Source organism: Carassius carassius, chromosome 23 (assembly GCF_963082965.1).
Source record: "Carassius carassius chromosome 23, fCarCar2.1, whole genome shotgun sequence".
NCBI lineage: Eukaryota > Metazoa > Chordata > Actinopteri > Cypriniformes > Cyprinidae > Carassius > Carassius carassius.
In genome coordinates this window covers 25289320-25312222 of record NC_081777.1, presented here as the reverse complement: position 1 = coordinate 25312222, position 22903 = coordinate 25289320, and the positions used below count along the sequence as shown (strand labels likewise).

Below are 22903 nucleotides of genomic sequence, written 5' to 3'. Positions count from 1 at the left end.
TGTTTGGAAACCGTGCCCTTAACCCTCAAATGTATTTGTCATTAAACTGGAGATGTATGCCTTTGTGAGTTCAACAAGAGACATATGATGCATAGTGCTGTCCGAGCGTCACTGAGGGCATTGCTACTTTAGCAGCAAATTAACCTGTAGGACAAGAATGATAGTGTTTTTTCCCATTTCAGTAAACACAGCACTTTTGTCAGATTTGCCTCATTAAATCTAAAAAATAAGCTAAAATAAGCAATTATTTTCTCCTCAAAATACACAGTGCTGAGATTCATAATTTTTTATATATTTTTTTGTCCGTGTCATACCCTAGGGGAAACGTCAAAGAAAACTTTTATTCCATATTGCTGAGTGTGCAATTGCAAATGGCTTTTTTCAGCTGCAGTTTTTCCTTGAAATTCTGAATTACTTTAATAACATGCTTGAAGCTCCCTAATGCTGAATCTCCCTTGCATTCATTTTTCTTTCAAGGGGTTTGAAGGTAGCGACAGTGCAGAAGCATACAATGTCATACCCAGACTGCTCATCTGAACATGCAGTGAGGTGCAGCAGCTGTTTGAGATCTGTCCTCTTAAAGTGCATTCCGTGTCCCAGCTGGTTCCTTACAAGGCCCTTGCCGTCCTATGCTTTCCAACACCGCAAAGCAAATCAAACCAGCACTTCGCCATTTTTGACTGAACTTCAATAATGGACTTGGATATCAGCTTCAGTAAGAACTAAAGAGACCACAGATATTGATATCCATCAAGTTCATCATTTATAAAACAAGCTCTACAGAAGAAAAAAAAAGTCTCATTATTCAGTGACAAATGTATCGGTTCAGAGTTGGTTCAATTGAGTGTTGCAAAGTTAGCATAGTTTCCATCTCAATTCAGTTCACATTTTTAATAATATTCAATATTATTGAATATTAATTGTCTTTTAAACCCCAATTAATCACCTAGGATTGATATATATCATATATATTCTTTTAGGATAAGCTGGCACTGTGCTAATGCTAGTTTCTTTAAAGTTTAGTTTTTTTGCTACAAAGCAGCCTTGGGCATATCCTTTCATAAAGAATGATTGTGAAGAAAGCAATGGGTTTCACTAAATCACAAAGGAAGAAACGAAGCCAAAACCTATATTATTCATGAATGGGTTATCTAATCTAAAATATTTACATTTTAGACAGCGCAGCTGATGATTTATGCTCTATGTTTCTGATGTAGTGAATCTGTGTTGAATGTATTCCCTATGGAAGGACCTCTTGAGCGGATCTCTGAAATTCCATCTGTGTGTCTAGAGTTGTTATGTACTATGTAGAACTGAGAGGAGGAACAGGGCTGTATATTCAAGGATGGCATGCGGGGTGTGTCATTGTCAGAAAGAATGTCTGTTTACCTCCAGCTGAAAGGGTGATAGATGGAAAGCAAAAATAGGTGTGAAAGAGTAATAATGTTGCTGGAAGTAAAAGAGGAAGATGGACAGAAAGGTTGGTGCTGCATGGCTGACTGGTCCTTACAAAGGGGAAAAAGCCTCTCCATCTACCATCGAACTAAAAGCCACAAAACAGCAATTTCCTCTGAGTTTTAAAAGCTGGATGATTACCTTTAATTCTTAATGAAGACGAGCTTTGCTTTCCTAAGTGCAGGCAACCTAAAATTGGTATAATTGACCAGAAAAGCCCTCAGCAGAATCATTGTGCTTTTACTCGCCGTAAAAGCAGCATTTAGTCATTGTAGGCTCGGCAGAAAATGGACTTGTTGATCTATGTGAACTACAATACTCCAGATTTGGTCAGTACACTTGTTTTAGCAGGAGTTTTACTAGAGTTTTTTTTGCTGTTTCAAAAGATGTACTAAAAAGGCTAAATTAGGTTGTATAAATTCTTTACTCAGAAAAACCTTGACTATGTAGTTCTGAGAATAAATTAAAAGTAAGAAAAGTGCACTGAATGTTGGCACTGTGAGAAAAATATGAAACTCTAGTCACATTTGATTGTATTTGTTAAACTTAAGACTGGCAATTTTAACACGGGTCAAAGGTGAATTCACTTCAATCATGCAGATACAAATGTGGGAGAGCAGAAAGTCAAGGATTGCAAAGATGTTCTGCTTTGTATTAAAATAAAAATTTTGAATCGTATACAGACTTGAATGATGACAATTATTTTGCTAAGTAGAGTTTAAAAAAAGTGACAATTTTGCATAAGGATAACAGATTTTGAGCTATAAAGGTTTCGTAACTATATTTCTTATGCTGTGTAAAGTTTTGATGCCTTTTTAAAGCTATATACTTATCTTAGTTTGTTGGGTAAAAGCTAACATGACATGATGAAATGGATGGTAATTTCATTATATCTCTGAAAGCAGTGACAATTATAATTCTAGTTCTGAAAAAAAAACACAAAAAAAACGTATTACTGAATTCTTACTTAAAAAAAATTCGTCTTGAAGACTTTTTTTTCACTTTTGCTTAAAAATAATAAAATACAATGTAGAATGTATTTAATACAGTGTAATCTGTTCTATTATTACTTTAATAAGTGTTTATTTAATACATACAGATCAAAGAATTTATTTATGTATTTTAGAAGTGTTAAAGTTGTGGGTGCAGTTTTATTTGGGGTTTAAATTTTAAAACAAATATTAATGCAATTATTTAAATATTTGCGAATATACTATACTTATAGCTGATTTATGTATTCAGTAATTGAATGGAAATCTATCTCTCTGTTTCAGGTTGTATGCACTGGAGCGCAGGAAGAGGAAGAGAAGGCTGAATGTGTACCGGGATTTCAGGAGAAGGAGTACAAGGTGGTGTACAGTGGAGGGTTCCTCAAAGACGTTCCTCTGCTGCAAGGTACGGCAATGATGTCATCATCTGTGAATGAGGAGGTGCAGGCTTGGTTGTGAAATTTGAGTTTTTTGGCTTTTTCCTGCCTCTCGCTTTCTCTCTTTCACACACAGTGGCTGTCTAAGCCACATGTGTACGCCAGCTGGAGAAAAAACAGTTCTCAAAGGCCTCGGGAGAATGTTGATTGTTCATTATTCTCATTATCATGCACAATAAAAATAAATAAATAAATAAAATAAAAAAGGAAATAAAGGCTCCAGTGTCCAAACAAAACATCAAAATGATCTGGTGCTCATAAATTATTCTGTTTGATTGAGAGGCCTTTGTGATTCTAGTCTCTTCCAGTGGCTGCTGCTTGTGACGGCTACAGCTGTGTAGAACTTTCTGCATAAAAATTAATGTCAAGATTCTGGCAGACAATGCCACCATCCAAACATTTTCTATCTGCATCATATTTAGGCAGGCAGTTAGGACAGATTATCAAAAAAAAAAAAAACTTTAGAATTCTGCAGGAAAGGAAAAGCAGAGCGCGAGAACTGCTACTAAAGAAGTGTGTACAAATAAGAGTGATTAATGAAATTACAGTCTTATTACACATTAAGCATGTACATCCCCACAGGATACTCCTACTCTGCCTTGCATGAAAAAGGCAACACCATGAGTGTTTTGAGAGCAACAACATATTAATCAGTTTTCAGATAAATCAGAAACAATGTGTTGCCTGGTGGAGTTGTAACCCACCCACCCGTAAAATGAATAATGAATAAAATAAATGAAAACAAAAAACAAACAAATGCAATACACTATGTGGTGTTCAGCTCAGAGATGTCCAGAGGTCCTGTACTGCGTGTGAATAGGGGACCAAACATGCTGCAGTGAGAGCATGCAGACAGTGACTTCACTCAAGCTGGATGGAATATAGGTGTGAGCTGCTTGTACTACACTGATCACAGACTGTGGGAAACTGGAAAGAAGTCATGAGAGATAGTAGTAGTGCAGGAGTATAGCCAAGCTTGATATTCATAACCGGTCCATAAAATAGCCTGGATATGTTGAACTGCTTCAAATTGTTGTACTATGCACAACTTGTCCATCCATCCATTTATCCATTGTTTGTTCTATCACTAGATCATTCATTAATTTTTTCTATCTATTGATCATTCAATCTACCAATTGCTCTATCGATCATTTGTTTTACCTATACAGTAGTCAACATCTGAAGTGGATCAAAACCTTTTATCAAAGTTGTCCAAAAACCTAAAACGCAGGAATTTCTGTGTGTCTGTCTGTTTGCATTTATATAATGTTGAGAACCGTTCATTCAGTCAACCTTACGCATGGCCGGTGTGTTGCCGTGGATCCAAGGGAGAGCAGGGTCACATTTTGGTGCAATATGGACACGTGACACATTCAGAATTAATAAACTTTTAATAAACTACAGAACAGCGCAAGCCAGAAGCAGCACATCTCATGCAGGCAGGGCTTGAATCCTCCGAGAACAGACACTGCACTAGTGATACAAAACAAACAGGTCTGGGCTACTGTACGTGTTTTTTATGACTGCAGTATTCTCAAGCATTTTTCAATGCAATTAAGTGCACACTTTTATCATGTGTATGATTACTGATTAATAAATTAATCGAATATACTGGTCCAGCCCTAGTTGACTCCTGTAAGTTTGTCATTATATTGTAATGACAATATATTTTATTGTATTGATATTGTCATATCAGTTGTTCTTTCTTTCTTTCTTTCTTTCTTTCTTTCTTTCTTTCTTTCTTTCTTTCTTTCTGTCTGTCTGTCTGTCTGTCTGTCTGACTGTCTGTCTGTATGTCTGTCTGTCTGTCTGTCTGTGTCTGACTGTCTGTTTGACTGTCTGTCTGTCTGTCTGTCTGACTGACTGACTGTCTGTCTGTCTGTCTGTCTGTCTGTCTGTCTGTGTCTGACTGTATGACTGACTGACTGACTGTCTGTCTGTCTGAATGTTTGTCTGTCTGTCTGTGTCTGTGTCTGTGTCTGTGTGTCTGTGTCTGTGTCTGACTGTCTGTCTGTCTGTCTGTCTGTCTGTCTGTCTGACTGTCTGTCTGTCTGTCTGTCTGTCTGACTGTCTGTCTGTCTGTCTGTCTGTGTCTGACTGTCTGTCTGTGTCTGTCTGTCTGTGTCTGACTGTCTGTCTGTCTGTCTGTCTGACTGTCTGTCTGACTGTCTTACTGTCTGTCTGTCTGACTGTCTGTCTGTCTTACTGTCTGTCTGTCTGTCGGTCTGTCTGTCTGTCTGACTGTCTGTCGGTCGATCATTCATTCTGTTTATTGACAGTATTGAGTTATTGTTCTACAATTTGTTCTTTTGATCATTTGTTCTATCTATTAATCATTCTACCATTATTCCTATCAATCGTTCTATCTGTTGCTTGATCAATCATTCTACCTCATTCTGTTAATCATTTGTTCTATTATTCGATTGTCTTGTCTCAGTCAATTGTTCTGTCGATCTATCTATCATTCTACCAATCATTCTATCTGTTGGTAGATCTACCATTCAATTGATTCATCATTCCATCAATCTATCATTCTATCCATCATTCTGTCATTCCATCAATCACTCTATTGTTATTTCAGCCTTCAGCCTGAGGTGTATTCATTTGACTTTTGTTGTGAAATGCCTTTACATATGTAAAACAAGAACTTTTTAATATTAAAAACAAACAAGCAAGCCCTGCCTAGATTGAAAAAGTAGCTCAAATGTAACATAACACAACACATTACTTTCCATAAATTTGAACGTAATTTACTCTTTTAGGGAGTAACACAATATTGTAATGCATAGTAACTTTCCCCAACACTGACAACTACACTTGTTTTATGTGCAGAATTTTATGTACAGTACATAGAGTTGTGACTACCTGAAGTTTATTTGGTTAAGGGAATGTGGTTGTCATTACCAAACTCTGCTTGTTTGTGTATTATGATTAATATATATATATATTTTTAAGTTATTGTCATTTCAGAAGTATTAATACATTTAAGTTATTGTCATTTCAGAAGTTCAACTAAATATTGAACTATGAAAGTAACAGCCATTATTTATGTTATAATAATGAATAGCATTTCAGAACATTATCATATTTAAGACCTAATAATTAATATTTAGTAGTGTAATTTTGGCTTAAGGTTAAGGCTGTAAATTCCATCCATGTCACCTGAAAGAAATCTTGTTTTAACAGAAGGGCAGGAGTGATTTGATTGGCTAATCAGACTCTGTGGGATCTCATAGAGTATTGTGATGATTGTCAGTCCTCGTTCAAAAAAGCAAAACAACTGTTCTTGTTGATTGTCACAATTCACTGGACCGTGTCTCCTCGGAGATGCACAGTAATGTCTTCAAGCTTTTCTTCAGCCCCTCTGGGATCGGCAGTAATGTCTAGCTGGCACCTCTTTGGGCCCCAGTGGGAATCTAGCATCTCTGCCAAAGTGACTTTCTTTTCCGTCTCCTCTTCCCAAATTGACAGTCGTGTCAACAGGTTGCACAGAAGAATGGGCACTGTAGCCTGCCAAGACAGTACTGCGGATGCTGCATTTTGTGTGAAGATGAGTTTTTTTGTGAACATTTGTGTTTGTGTGTGTGACTGGGCATGACTGTTGAGTTTGCACACAGTCACCGATTTGGAGCCAGTTTGACCGCTGTGTTCCAAGAACCGCTGTATTCCCTTTGAATTTCAGTTTACTTAAGCTACAGAACATGATTACAATGATATAGAACACCTCTCAACACCATTACGCTGACAGACAAAGAAAGAGGTGAAATCTCCATCATCAGGCCAAAGATGCAATGAGAAGTGCCACTTTTCCAATGGAAAAATATATATTTTATCATGTATTCAGCAAGCTGACCAATTTCGCTCAGAGTTTCAATCTTTTTATTCTATTCTATTTGACTGGGAAGGGTGCTGAGGCATTCTGTCATCTAGGGACCCAGCGATCCATGCACATGGAGACAGAGCTCAGTTCCACTTTATTGAGTCACCCTGTAACGACTGTGCAATTCTATTACCCTGAATCTGCTCCTGTCAGCACAGCACAGCACAACACACCAAACACACTCACTTAGGGGCACAACTTCGCACATGTGCAAATAACTCCTAGTAAATCGAAATAAAAGCAGTGCATTAATTCAATTAAATTCAAGTTTATTTGTATGGAGCTTTTTACGATACAAATTGTTGCAAAGCAACTTCACAGAAAATTAAGTTTCTACATCATTTAGTAGTAGCTTACTTATTACTTATTAACATGATTTTGGAAATGCAACCACGTTGAATAAATAAAAGTATTAAGTAAATCAATATATATTATATATATAAATATATAATACGCTGATATTACGCATATCATTGCCTTTTCAAATATAACAGTACGTATTTGCATATTTGCATATGAAAGCTTAAGGATAGTGGAAAGAAAAAAATTGTGCTATAGAATTATGTGACAGAATTTTCATGAGTTGTTTACACCACAAAATTGCAGAAGTGCAGCATTCTCTCGAATGGGATATCATTTTTATATTACTAAAACGAAAATCAAATAAAGTGGAGTGCTCTCATTTCTCTGGATACTCACCGTATAGGTATCTCCATTCTGCTCGTCCCACACTATAATGAAGGAGGAAAAATGGAATGCAATTTTATGAAAGCCAATGAGATTGATCTTTTCTTCTCCCAGAGCCCCTCACCATTAATTCAACACCAGCTCCTATTTCACACACTTATTATCCCACAGCTGGTCGCACCAAAAATACAAACTCTGCTTGGTTCAAAACTCCTCCGCCGCTGGGAAATTAGAATATCACTCGACACAGACCAGAGAGATCAGCATATCAAATGTAGAAGGTGACACCGATGAGTTTTGAGTCACAGCCTTAAAGACTGGACAATTTATCCTTTTCTCATTGCACTATAAATCACTTCATCTAGATATTTTTTTATTGCGAAACTTTACCTCTTTGAAAAATTGTCCCATAATCCCATAAGAAGTTTATCTAGAGCGATAGTAAATTTAGTGAATTGTTTGTTGTGACGAGTGGGGCGGGGCCGAGGGACATGGTAGCGAGGCCGGGGGAGTGATTGGAGATGAACTACACCTGTTCGACCCACCGGTCTCGAGCGTCCATGGCGGCACACTCCTCGCCAGCTCGATGGCACCGCGGATTCACCACAGCGGCGAGGGATCTTCAGCAGCGCGTCCCTCCTTCTCCCGGGCTTCGGCACCACTGTAACGATATCAACCTTCATATTCATCCGGAAGAAGGAGGCGGGAACCGGCGGACAATCAACAACATTTTAATAATACAAAATAAACACAAAAACAGCGCACCAGCCCCTCACGGACGACTGATGCGCGCAAATAAAACCCAAAACACAACTAAAAGCCCAGGCCTGGTCCTCTCTCGTCCTTCACTGTCGTCGCTCCAGTTTTATATCCTTCCATCTCCTCCATGGGCCTCGAGACCGGTGGGTCGAACAGGTGTAGTTCATCTCCAATCACTCCCCCGGCCTCGCTCCCATGTCCCTCGGCCCCGCCCCACTCGTCACATTTGTAAATTAGTAAATTGTGTTTTTGAGCATTTTAAGATTTTATATTTGTGTATATATATAGAGAGAGAGGACTCATTCATTCTGATGTATTATCAAAACATTAAATAAATTAAAGTCAGGAATATATATATATATATATATATATATATATATATATATATATTTGTTTACTTCATATATATATATACTAAGCAGCACAATTATTTTCAACAATAAAATGTATTATTTTTTTATAAAAAAATATATCTGAAGGATCATGTGACAGTGAAGACTGGAGTAATGGCTGATGAAAATTCAGCTTTGGATCACAGAATTAAATTGTATTTTAAAGTTTAGTAAAATAGAAAATTGTAAAATATCTACATTTTACTGTGTTCTGCTTAATATATTTTTAATAATATTTAATATTCTTTAAAAAAATCTATTTAAATAAGAATGCATATTTAATTAATGTTTGTATTATGGAATTTTTGAACCCATTTAAAATATAAAATTTAGCCAGTATCTTACGTTGCTCATTTATGTAGTTCAGCTACTTCCTAATGTTCTCGTTGCTTCATTCTGGGATGTTTTCCACCAGATTCTAACTCCCAATTGGCAATTCAAACATTTACTTCCAACTATCCCTCTTGCTCATCATTACATCATGCAAAACCATGCCAGAAACTTTGCACCAGCCTCATTCTTTAGCCCGAATACAGACTGTCACTGTAACACGCAACGTGTGATTCACTCTCGACCATATGACAGTAAGCCTCTGAGTTACAATCTTGATTGGGCATCATCACAACAGTGTTCAGACACTTCGTCAGCTCTCAGTCCATACGACAGTGTGTCTTTTCAGGCCTGATTGTTAGCTCTGGAGTACCTCTTCCTGGAAAGACCTCAGAATTTCTCCATTGTGTTGTGCTTGAATTTATCACTTTTCCATCTTAAGTGCACTCAGCCTTCTGCATTGCTTACTGGGTTTAAATGAATTGAATTGAGGTATAGCCTCAAGATCTTTGAGCTTACATGTGTAAGTGTTTCCATGCATGTCAAAGGCACATAAACACTGTTTACTGTAAGCCTGTTTTTTTACTGGCTGTGAAATAACAGTTTACTCCATGGCCAAATAACATGAATTTATTGATGACAGCTTACAAGAACCTTTGCTGAAGAATCCTTCAACCTGATGCTGTACACCTTTATCTTTTTGTCTAACATAACAAATATTTTATTTATCTTCAGCTAGTCATTATAGACAAGTAAACTGAATAAGATCAGTCTGTCTGGGGTTCCTTTTTCCTCAATATTTATATTTATTTACATGTATATGCTTTATTAAAAGATCACAATATAGATTTTACTCCTTTTCCAAAAAAGTATGATATGTGGTTCAAAAGAAAGTAATCTAATCTCTGTTTAATGCCGTGTAGCAAAGCCCTTGTGTCTCTCAACTTGGCTTTCTCCAGCTCACGCCACTCTCACAGCTGTAATTGTGCAACATTAATCACACGGCCCACATACAACAGGGCCCACTGCCACTTTTTGGGGTATTTTTAATAGATTATAAATCAGGCACACACTTGACAAATGACTGTAATTACAGAGCAGTTGTTTCAGTGCTAGGGAGAGTGTTTCCCTTCAGTAAAGAGAAGGGTCGGCAAGGTGAGGCAAACGCTTGTGTGTATGTGTGTGAAAGAAAGGGAGAGAGGACCTCAGGCGAACCAGTATGCACTTGCAGACATGGCCCTCAAAGCATCTGTCCTGACATTGAACTGAAGTGTAGGGCACAGTGAGCTGTATAAGGGGCAGGGGTAAAGACCTCATAAAAAGTGCTTTAGGAAGTGGCATTAATGGTTGGGAAGGGCTTTCAGTACTGAATTTTATATTGTGTCCAAAACTCTTTTGGAGAAACAATGATGTTTAATTAGTGCTTTTCCATTGGCATATTTTGACAGGTAAACAGGTAAATCTGACAGCTTTGTGGACTCCTGGGATTACAATCGGTTTCTTGATTTCTTCATTTTGACGGACAGAGATCTTGTCTATGCTGTTTTCAGTTGATGTTTGAATAAAACTTTACAAAACATTTACAGTATACCTATCATCCAATAAACATAAGTAAGCTCAGTGAATTTTTACTTTTAAAATAAACGGTACAATTTTGTCATGTCTCATGTAATCGTTCAGTCAGTGTTTCAAACGTGTAAATGGCATCAATAAAACGGTTTGTAAACACTCACATTACATTACATTTACCTCAGGAAAGCCATTCAGTATCCATAATTCATTAGATAGATGAAAAAAAGAAAGAAAGAAAAAAACTCTAGAGAGGAGCGTTCTGATAAATAAGTGCACTTAATACTGTATTTATGTTTGAATAAATTTCATGAAAGTTTTTATTGTAGCTACTGTTTCCAGGGTGTCTACAGAGTTTAAATTTAAGACTTTTTAAGACCTTTTTAATACCGACTTGTACGGAAATTAAGACTACATTTTTATATTTCAACAACAAATTGGAGTAGAAACATAATTCTATTAATAAAAAGTATGAATTAGCCTTGTGTACGAGTTAAATGTTTATTTGGGTGTGTGGGGGACTTGTAAACGTAATAAACTTTTAAACTAAAAAACTAAAAAACTTTTACTAAACAAATTTTTTTTAAAGGTTTTCGGCTTAAATTAAAACTTACATTTTAGTTTTAGTGTTTCAGGGAAAACATGGGGGGGTATAAGAAAATTTCTTATAGCAGGAGTGGTTTAAGATGTTTTAATATCTCTAATTTCTGTGGCTAGGTGTTTGAAAACTGTGTGAAAGTCTTCTTATTAGAACTTAGATCTTCTGAGTCGTTTAAAATTTAATTCCTGCTGGTCTCCTCCCTGAGCACTGACCCATAAATTCCAGGATGTCAGCAAGCTAGGTCAGTTAGAAGTGGGGGGGGGGGGCAGCTGCTCCCTGTCTGCTTCGGGCACAGTGACTGCCATTTGATCTCTCCTCCGACAAGGCGAATGGCGCTATGCAAAATGGCCCCACTCCACTCGCTAACCTACTTAGCGGAGGAATTTCCATTTCTGATGCAAACCGGCAGTGAATCTGACTGTACTGAGAAACAATGTTCACAACAGCAAAGCGAAAAAATAACCCTGTAACAAGGTTCAGTGATCAAAGAGGAAGGAGACCGGGGACCGGCGGACAATCAAAAACATTTCAATAACAAAATAAACACAAAACAGCGCACCAGCCCCTCACGGACGACTGGTGCGCGCAAATAAAAACCAAAACAGAACTAAAAGCCCAGGCCTGGTCCTCTCTCGTCCTTCACTGTCGTCGCTCCAGTTTTATATCCTTCCATCTCCTACGTGGGACTCGAGACCGGCGGTGGGCCGCAGGTGCCACTGATTTGCCCAATCACTGCCGGCCTCACTCGTGTTCCCACGTCCCTCGGCCCCGCCCCACTCGCCACAAACCAAATGTGTTCCTTTCAGCTGCGTCCATTCACCAAAGTGTGCGTTCATCATTAATAACATGATCTTTGTAATTACAGCTTTGAAGGAGAATTTAAAGAGTGTAGCATGGTTCACACTGATATAAACTGTCAGAAATAATGCTCTCCGGTGTTTGACAGTCGCCTGTTCAAATGAACTAGAATACTGAACTATTAGAGTAGATTCTGCTACATCTCTGCTGCTTAAAAGGTCAGCGGCAAATTTGTACATTTTAATGAGCTCTTGGAATTCGAGACTTATTTACCATAAATTTAAATAAGTGCTGTGCAAGAGGAAGCATCTTCTTTTTAGCGCTAAATATGTTTAAATTGTGACCGTTTGATATGATTGTTGTATGACATATTTTTATATCAACGTCTTTGTGTAATACCACATGTAGTACCAAGGTATTGATATAAAATATCTCATGTTTAATATTAGACTGCACAGTATGCACAAAATATTTCCATTAAACTGTGAACAACAGCTTTAGTTTGTGATCATTAAGCATATGCAGACCTCCGGATGAAGACTTTCTATGTAATTTAATAAAAAAAGAAGCCCTTGAGCTTGAAAGGTAATGAAAGATTTTTTTCTTCCTCTTCAGCTGAACAATAAATCCAGAATCTGTGTCATGTTGCTGGCTTCATTTTGAAGAGGAAATTAAGTATCCTTAAGTATAATTGTACATATGAATTGTACATATGAACAAAATGCACAATCATTTCTTTAGGTCCCATTTAAAAAAAACATATTTAAAAAGTGAATTTACTGTTTTTGGAAATTGTTTATATTCTATATTATATTATTGTCACTTTTTACTGTAGTGTATGTTATGTTTTATGATCCCTTCTGTGTGTTATTCATATTCCGTTCAAATTATTGTAATTTAAAAGTAATTTTTAAATAACTTCTAATGCACTTGGAATTTTACAGTCATTCTTAATTTTATTTAAATTCAATATGTATATGGGTTTGTTTATATCTGTGCAAGGAGAGGTCAGTCTAACAAACTAAAAAGAAACTGCAACATAACAAATGAAACCACAGGAGACTTGGCATACAGACTGCACTTTTTTGGGAGGGAAAAAAAACTTACTGTTTCCTCTTTCATCTCTGCTAGAAAAGCATCAAAAAGATTCTCAGTAAATCAAAGCTTTTTATCATCGCCTTATTCCTGTTCAACTCCGATAGAGATTTTCAGCTACTTAAAATTGCAGCGTAGTTGCTGATGATTGCCGAATGGGGCATTTATACAGACAGCCATAATAACCTGCTTCTTGAAGCTGCCATAACCATCGCTGAGTACCTAGACAGGAACAATAACTACATCAGAGTATGTGAGGTTCATAATTTTTGAGAAAGCAGTCAGTTCGTAAGTGATTACCTTATTTCATCAATTGTTATAAACGTTCTGCTTTACCACTTTGGAGGATGATAGATCAAAAAATGACTTGAAAATTACAGGAGCTCGATGCTGAGCGCAATTCCAGAGGCAATCACAGCATGCATGTGTATGTGTGTGCATGTGCACATTTTTTGAGACTGTGTGCTGTGGTTTTCTGGTTCTGATGGCTGAACGGATGTTTGGCCTGGTGCCGTGGGCCCGGGGCAGTAGAGTGGCAGTGAGAGCACTGAAGTCTGATCCCTGGCGTCTCTGGCATCCTGTGCTCAGATCGATCCACCGGTGAGCAAAAGACAGGCCTTTCAGCAGTGCACTGGAGAATGACAGGCCTGCAGCCTCTGCTGTTCCCTCACAGCAGGAAACATACTCGAGGAAAGAGGTATTTTGAGCCCAAACGGTAAACTACACCACTGGTCATTTGACAGCATAGGTCACTAAAAAAAAAAGTAATGCAGTCAATAATGTATGGGTGTATGCAACCCATTCTCACTCCCAAGGAAGGCAAAAATACAAAAATACTTGCCACTTGTGCAAGATCACTGCACTTCACCATGCAGACAACAATCTTATCATAAAAAACTTTGCCATTAAAATGCTGACATGGCATTCAAATGTTTTATTAATGTGAAGCTAACCTATGACAGCAACCTGTTGTGTGTGTGTGTGTGTGTGTGTACATGCTTGTAATACGTTTATATGTGTTTCCAAAAATGGGTTATAATTTTACATATTATAATATATTATTTAATACAGTATGATTTCTGTAGAAGTTCTGACCGTTTCATGTAGACATTTTAGATTGTACAGTTGTCAGTAATTTATGGAAAAAACAAACAAACAAAAAGATTGTTAGTTTGATACAAATGTTGATACTTTTCATGTCTACCCATTGAGGGCAAATGTTTCCCACTAAAATCAACAAAGTTATTCTAAATCAAAGGCTTCTACGTAGTAATATGTGTTTGAGAGTGAGAACATGTTTGTGTATGGACTTTAGTTTTATTAACAATCTTAATTAAAGATATAGAATTATAAACATTATCTTAATTAAAATGCTAAAACCAAAAGCTTGATTGAGGGTCAAAAAGTCAACATTGCAATATACAGCTATATTATCTAAAAATGTATAAATAAATTAGATTTTTTTTCAAAATCAAATTCTTTTTATATTGTTCTTCACTATTTAATGCAAAAATAAAACCAACATATACATTAGAAACGACAATTTGCTTCAGTGGCATGTTTTGCCACTATATCAGCATCCCCCCGTGATGCTCAGTGGGCCAAATCATCATGTGCCAACTTTGATGTACTGGTATTGGTTTGAGCCAGAGATACTTATAATGTACTTCAAATGTAATCTCATAAAAAGCTGGGAACCACTGGGCTACACATTCAAAGCGATAGTTTATCTAAAAAAAAAAATAAGAAAAAAAAAAGTTGTCACAATTTCTTCAGCCTCATTTCTGAATGTTGATGCTGCTCTTTTCCATAAAATAAAATCATACAGTGACAAGTTTCTTCTTAAGCATTATGCTAGCTCTCTGTTGGAAATAGATGGGATTTATGCCAAGAAGACTTGCAATATAGTGTGCAAGTCATAAAATCTTCTTTTATGATGCTGCTTTTATAGAGCTTGACAGTGTCCATTCAGATACACTTTGGAGCAGTTTAAATACTCTCAAATATCTCCCTTTTGTGTTCCAAGGAAGAAATTGGTGAATAATGAGAGAATGGCAAAATTTTCACTTGTCACATATACTAATTGTTATGCCTCTTAGGTTACTACATTTTCCATCGGACTGAAAGGATTCAGTACAAAGAGCAGTCACCACTTTTTAAAGCATTGTTTTTTTCCTCACTCTTTTTTTTTCCTGTCAGAGAGTCAAAGAAAGCTGCTGCCATGTCATTCACCTGGAGTATGCTGATGTGAGACGAGTATAAGCACTCTAATGTGAACTGTCAAGAGAGAGCGACAGCTGTTAAGATGACAGGTCTTTTTTTATTTTATTTTGCTGACTGATTTCTCTAGATGACCTAGTGAGAGAGAAGAAGGTAAAAATAGCTTCGACAAAAAGTCAAGTTTGTTGTGATGATAAATTAAGATACCAGTCCTCTTTGGATTCCGTGAGTGATTCCTTAGATCAAACACAGATGCTTCAGCCAAAAACCTGAGCTTAAGAAACTTCATGGAATCATATAAATATATATAAAAACAGAGCTCACAATGCTGTTTCTGAAGTAATGCAACCCTGCTATGAGTAACTACAAACAGCTCTTGCCTTGGCTTAACAAGCAAAAGAAAAGAAAAAGAAAAACATTTGTACAGTTTAGTCTATTGGTCAGTTTGTTTAAGCTGAACAAAGAATTCCGTCAATCATTTTGTTATGTCTGGAGTATATTTGAGTTGTTTATTGTTTTAAATGATGACTGGCTGTTTGTCAGACAACAAGTATTAATGTCCTTTTTTTATCTTTATTCATAAACATAAAAAAAACAGAGCATATTTACCGGTAGTCTGTTTTGTTTATCACAGACCCCCCCCCCCCACCCCCCACAAAAAAATCAAGCTAGGGTATTATTTTAAGCATAAAGATTTCAACATGATGACATTTTTATTTTAAACATTCAATTAAGATTTAAATAATACTGATTATTATTATTATGTTATATAAAACAATGGATGTTACTCAGAATGAAGGTATATGCAGTGCCACTTCTCTCCTATGGTTTGACATTGTGTTGTCAGTTTTTATATTTCATGTATTGTGTCTTATACAGTACATCCAGCATTAACATGGGTTTTTGTGATTAAATCACATTTAGATAGCACTTATTTACTCATTAAAATGGTAAAATGGTAAATGGACTGCATTGTGGGCGACAGTGGCTCAGTGGTTCATGTAGGTTGTCTACTGGAAGGTTGGTGGTTCAATCCCCGGCTCCACCTGACCAAGTGTTGAGGTGTCCTTGAGCAAGACACCTAACCCCAGCTGCTCCCGACGAGCTGGATGGCGCCTTGAATGGCTGACACCGCAGTCGGTGTGTGAATGGGTGAATGTGAGACAACTTGTAAAGCACTTTGGATGGCCATGTGGTTTGTTGAAATTGCTATATAAATGCAGTCCATTTACCATTTATTTTTTAATTATTAAAACTTAAAAGATTGTAAATGAATTACTAAAATCCAAATTTGGTGGTGGTCAGTATGAAACAACTTGCATTTGATTTATTAATTCAGTACATAAAGAGTTGAATAAAATAATAAAAAGAAATTCTTTAGTCACTGAAAGGTCAAAAATATAAAACAATGCATGTATAACAGCTTGTTGTCTTTCAGTATTTTTTATTTGACATTGATATCACAAGAACATACTGTGATTAAATCTTGTTATTTTTATTCTGCTCTTACAATGTGAAACAACAACTACAACAACAGAGACTTCTGTTTAACAGTCTGCTTGCAATTTTATTTCTATTTATCAAACATTTTTATGTTTTTCCAATGTTGTTAAAACATTCAGTTTCTGAATTCGATCTCTGATGTAATGTGTAAGTTTTACATTTTGTACAGCTTAGTGTGATTAGATCTCTAACCGATCACATTTGAGGCAACTTAAAATGCAAAGTCTAAGTTCAGTCCAGACAATGAATGTCCAGAATGCTTACCGGATATAAAACACATGCAATGCAAGAAGACACTCTGGGAATCTCAGACAGTCATTAAAATCTATAACAGCCATGAGATGCAGACTTGAGTTTGCTTGTACTCTACAAAAAGTGACATCATGAGAGCCAGTGACAGTGACACAACTAAAGCAGAGACTGGAGAGGCACCGTTTAAAGGTACTTTTATAGTGAAAGGGAATAAATGTCTATTCCTTTTCTCTCTGAACACTTCACGGCAGACTCTGCATCTGTTATGACAGCTGTTCCTTCTTTGTTTCCACATTTCATGAAAAAAAAAAAAAGGTTTTGCTATCACCAAGGCAGGCTAATTTCTCCGCCACTCACTTTTACCTAAGGGTGCACAATTTCTCTGTTGGAAAACTGGTGGGGAAGCATTATTTTCCTGTCTGTGAAAAGTTATCTTTCACAGCTCCATTAGAATTGGAGGCATTCTCTCATAAGAAGCCTGTTATTACACTGGTTTAAAATTAGAGGCCTTAATGAATCGCTCATGAAAACAAAATGAAGGTGATTCACTAGGTTCACATCTGATCTGCCATCTGTGAGAGTAAGATGCGAATGAGGTTGGTGTGACATCTGTAATGTGACAAATACATTGACACTGTTATTTCTCATGGTTCACCTACCAGTTCAAAGTGATGCAATGTTTGTTAAATGTGATGTGAGTAAGTAGTCTTACTTGAAACCGTCTATTACAGTATTGCAAACGGTTGCTGTTGGATTTTTGTAAAAACCTAGATTTGACACAGGTACTTTCTGCAGCCAGTGTAGGTACGTAGTTTTTTATTTTTATTTTGGTGAACAACATGGGAAGTTGATGATAATTAGGGCATTTGAATATCAACTTAAAGCTTAATTAATGTTTAATTTCATGTTTATTTTAAAAATTGAGCTGGTGTAAGTGAGGCGATGAGTGAGAGTGTGTGTGAGAGAGAGCTGGCTGTGATTTCAACAGCTTTGTGTCGATAACAAACAAGAAGCGGGGTCCCCATAGGGGAAATACACAAAGCAATTACGGCAAGGGAAAGTTGCCTGGAGCACCTTATTAAAATTTAATAAGCCCAAGGTTCTTTTCTGGACGTTGTTCTGTGATGGCAGAACGTTATGTTTCCCAATTCTCAAATTAAATCACAGGTTGAGCTGAGAAAAAAGATGAAAATCAAAACAAAAAATAGAGTGAGTTTAGATTGCTTTTCCTCATATCTGTGCCATATTTAAAGCATGCTGGTGGAAAGGAGGGTTTTTGACATTCTGTGAAGTATGTGTTCACACATTGTGTGTTTTCTGTTTGCCAGTCTCTACTTTTTCTTCAGTGCTACTGTTCGGTGAACCCAGAGCTGCTTTGGGGTGTTTGCGTTTTGGCAGGGATGCATGATATTTTAATTCTGGAGGATACGGATAAGCTGGTAATTGTTTGAGTGTTTAGTCGTGTGTGTGTGTGTGCTTGAATCTGATTGGCTGATAAGAGTGTGATATCCTAATGATAACAGAACCAAATCACAGCCACTGCTACTCATGTAATATTGCTACTCTATTTGTCTGTCTATCTATCTATCTATCTATCTATCTATCTATCTATCTATCTATCTATCTATCTATCTATCTATCTATCTATCTATCTATCTATCTATCTATCTATCTATCTATCTATTGTTTTTATCATTCTGTAGATTTATATAGTAATCTTGCAATCTATCACTCTATCTATCAAATGATTGTTCGTCCTGTTTATTAATCATTCCATCTATCACTAATTCATTCTATTTACAATAAAACATTCTGTCCAATGATTGTTTTATGTAGCGATTGTTTTATTTATTTAGCATTCGTAAAACATTGTACAGTCCTGATATCTTCTTTTTGGATTACTATATATATTAGAAAGGTAGTGGCACATTGTGAATTGTGCTTCAAATTTGTGTTACCCTTATATTTGTGTGTGTGTGTGTGTGTGTGTGAGTTTGCATGTGTGGGTGTATGTCGGTTGAAACCTGTTGCTCTGGCCTGCTGACTCTCAGCGATAACAAGCATTGCAACAGAAAAAACACAAGTACATACTCTCATTATTCCACCATCATTACCATAGAGTGCGCACACACAAGGACACACATACAAACTCTTTTGCTACTAATCTGCAGTATTACACTGTAAGCACATGGGGATTCTTGCCATGAAGCTAGTGCAGAATGTAGCTGAACTCAGAGGCTACCGCGAAGGAAATTTGTAACCTATAACATTAGAACCGAGAGCTTCAAACACAACAGTTTTTCCGACAGGTAATCCACTGATGTGATTTGTTGGGTTCGCCTAGAAAAAATGTTTGAACTGCTGCCCTGGGGCACCCTTAGGGTTTTGAGCTGAAATTGCTTCTTATACTTCATGGCATCCAGAATACTGGCCTCTGCTTTTGCAGACCGTTTCTGGTCCCTATAATGGTTGAAAATATCTGATTAAAGTTTATAGCATCACTGAACCTTTTTTTTTTTTTCTTCTTCTTCTTTTTCTTTTTGCAACATTACCTGTAATAATAGCAAAATAAAACTCATTTTCCATTGATCGGGGTAAATCCCTTGTGCTGAGATGCATTGGATTAACATTGACTGCATGAGTTTAATCTCTATTGATACAGAATGAACATTGTGGAGAGAGGAAATGACTTTGCTCATATGCAGTACATTCATTTTTATTCACTGAAAATGTACAGTAATACCTGATAGGAGTGTTACAGCTTCTGCAGTCTTCGTCCATTGTGACATTTAAAATCTGGTATTTGTGACAGTATTTTTTATTTTTTTTTGCAGTGATCTATTTATCTGTTAAAGGCACATTTAACAAGAAATTGTGTTATTAATTAGGCAATTAGTTTCTCGTCACCTGAAATAAATTAGTTTAAGGTTTTGTAGTCTCTGTGCCTTTGTCAGAATATTTTCTGACATAATACCAGTATTTTTGTTTTGCTCAATCAAAGTGTTTTCTGAATGTATTATACAAGGAAACTTTGGTAGTTTTTGGTTGCAACTTTCTTGAAACAGTTTGAGTCATATTGAGCCTGTTATAGTTTTCCTTTTTTCTTTTTCTTTTCTTTTCTTTTATTTTATTTTATTTTATTTTAGAATAATTACATGATGGAATTGGCTAAACCCTGATATTTATTTATGTATTTATTGTATTTGCATGGAATTTTTTTTTTTAATTATTATTAATTTTCATTCATTATTTTTTGTAGACCTCTTATTAAAATCTAAAAGAAGAGCATCCTATTGGTAAAACTAAACAATTAAACTCACTGCCTACTCCTAACCCTGACCCTAACCCCAGTGCTGAGAGTATAATGTTTGAGAGCAACTTTCTCAAAAACACTACATTATGGTTATGATCGCAGATAAATGCAGATAATTAAATGCACTTTTGGCTAAAGCATTGACAGGTTCCACAGAAATATGCAGTGCATCAACTTGTAATGAAATGTTTTATTTTATCTTGCTGAACAACACGTTAGGTATCACATTGTAATAGTATTTGAAGAGTGTGAGCTAACTGCAACAAAATTATTTATCAGGGTATAAATGAGATGGTTGTAAATTTCACCTAAGCAGATGTTTTAGTTCTAAAACTTTAATATAATTTAAGAATAACACGCTGTATGTTGACTTAATGCATGACTTAATAATTTAATATTAGCATCACTAGTCATAATTGTTGGGCTAATTAAAGTAAGTGTTTCATTGGAATGAAATAATGAGAAGATTAATTATATATGACCATTTATCAAAGCGTTTTATTATTGCTGCTTTTGTAAAGCTGTCTATGCTATACAACATACTGTACAGTAACACTAAAAACAGAAATAACAAGCAATAGCTTCTTACTTAAAAAGCTGTTTGTTTTGACTATTCAAAATGTAGTCAAGCTAGAATCACTACTTTTACTACTGCTAGTCATTTAATACATAGATTTTACTTTAGAGCATGAGTTTGTGTGCATATATATTTATTCAAGGTTATGAGTGTACAATAATGACTGTGTATTTAGAAATTGAAAGACTCACCAAGGTACTTCACTTCCCTATGAAATGTTGCGTGTGAGAATTAGAGATGACTACAGGTCTGTATGAGTTTAGACACTTGAAAGACTCTTAGCCTTGGTGGTTACTTTCACCACATGCTTTGAACCAAATGCGAGTATTCATTCTCATTATGCGCAGGCATCATATTTTATTGCGTACAAAGACACCTTTGAATGCCTGAATTGTCACAATTCAGATCTTACTACCTGGCTGAGGTGATACAGTGATGGCTGCAATATATAACCCAATGGATCCAACAGAATAAAAGCTTTTGAGTAGGTGTTTGAATCAGCTACTCAACCCTGTTTACAAAGATCATCCAAACCCTCATGTTTAATAACAGTGAGAGCTATCTATCTATCTATCTATCTATCTATCTATCTATCTATCTATCTATCTATCTATCTATCTGTCTGTCTGTCTGTCTGTCTGTCTGTCTGTCTGTCTGTCTGTCTATCTATTGTTCTGTTGTTCAGCAGTTCTGTCTATTGTTCTGTATTTCTATCTGTCATTCTGTCAATCAGTCTATCTATCCAGTGACTGATTGTTCATCCTGTTTATCAATCATGTCAATCTGTCTGTTGGTTACTCTATCTATTTTATCTATTTATCATTATTCTATCTATTATTCTATATAGATTGTTTATCTGTATATCTATCTAGCTCACCTTCAGCAATTATACATTTTCTGTAATGCTTAACTTAGGCTACATATCAACCTGTTTAAGGTTGTTAAGTTATTAGCAAACTGGAAGATTTTGAAAACATGTTTAAAGTTTTGCACATTCCTAGTTGGATATATAATGTATTATTCCAGGTCTTTTTACTACCTAAAAAAATGTCAAATTTTTTTTTACTACCTAGTGGTACCTGTTAATGACTGAAAGAGTGTTCCAGTGGTCACACAACTGTGCTGGCTGGATACCCTCGAAAAAGGCTCAAGGAACAGCGGGGAACAAAGTGCTTGGCTTAGGCCAAGGTTGCTCAGCCATCAAGCAGAGCTGAATCCGGTTGGCTGTAGCTCAGTGATTACCCACCAGCCTAGAGAGATCAATTTTACTGAACCTCCCCTCAACCGAGCAGCTGTGAATGTCAATGGGTTCCTGTGAAAAGCCCTGGTGTAAATCTGAAGCAATTCCAATGGGTTTGTCTTTCTGGTTCAGACAGAGGTGTAATATTTAAGACACCTTGATTTAACCGACTACGCTGTTGTGAGACAAAAGCAGGCCAGGGTGATGAGAACGGTCAGTTCTGCAGGATCAGATCGCTCTTGTTAAGAGAGCCCTTGAGACCATCTCCAACCAAAGAGGTGAGTAGGTGGAGGTGAGTGGAGAATGTGTGGGAATACTGAGCTGGTTTGGAGACTTACCTTCAATTACATTTGACATTTTTGTAGTCTGCTGACCTGTCCATAACACTAAAAGGGCGAATACATACAAGCTGGTGTTTCATCAGACAAAAATGTGGTTGGTTGGTCAAGGATGTTAATCGCAGTAGACAGTGTAAGAACAGATTTTACCAAGTATTTATGTCTTTATAAAACTTTGCAGACCATGCAATTGTTGAGTAGATGTTTCTCATTGCTGCTTGCCTGCTTCAGATCGTGGCTTTAAAAGGATTTGCTAGTATTTTTACAGTATTAATATGTCAAAACTCAGTGCACTGCATGGAAAATGGGCTTTTGGCCCACCCATGGAGCAGGAAGCTATGTTTCTGACTTCTAAAGCGAATGTTAGATCAGCCCTTTAATGGTCTTGATCTGAGAATCCCAACATGAAAGGCCTGGGTTAGACAGAGGCTTCAGTTCTTCAATGGCTGACTGAAGGGGTCCACAGCT

The 22903-nt window shown here is 36.5% G+C and overlaps 1 protein-coding gene across 2 annotated transcripts in view; it reads left to right on the top strand.

Annotated features, from left to right (window-relative positions):
- The window catches only part of LOC132101633 (cadherin-13-like), a 352587-nt gene that overhangs the window by 92302 nt on the left and 237382 nt on the right, over positions 1–22903 (top strand). For both annotated transcript variants that reach the window (XM_059506718.1, XM_059506717.1), the window contains exon 2: positions 2730–2850. In XM_059506718.1, the coding sequence (XP_059362701.1) occupies positions 2730–2850 (121 nt within the window). The remainder of the gene's footprint in view (positions 1–2729; positions 2851–22903) is intronic.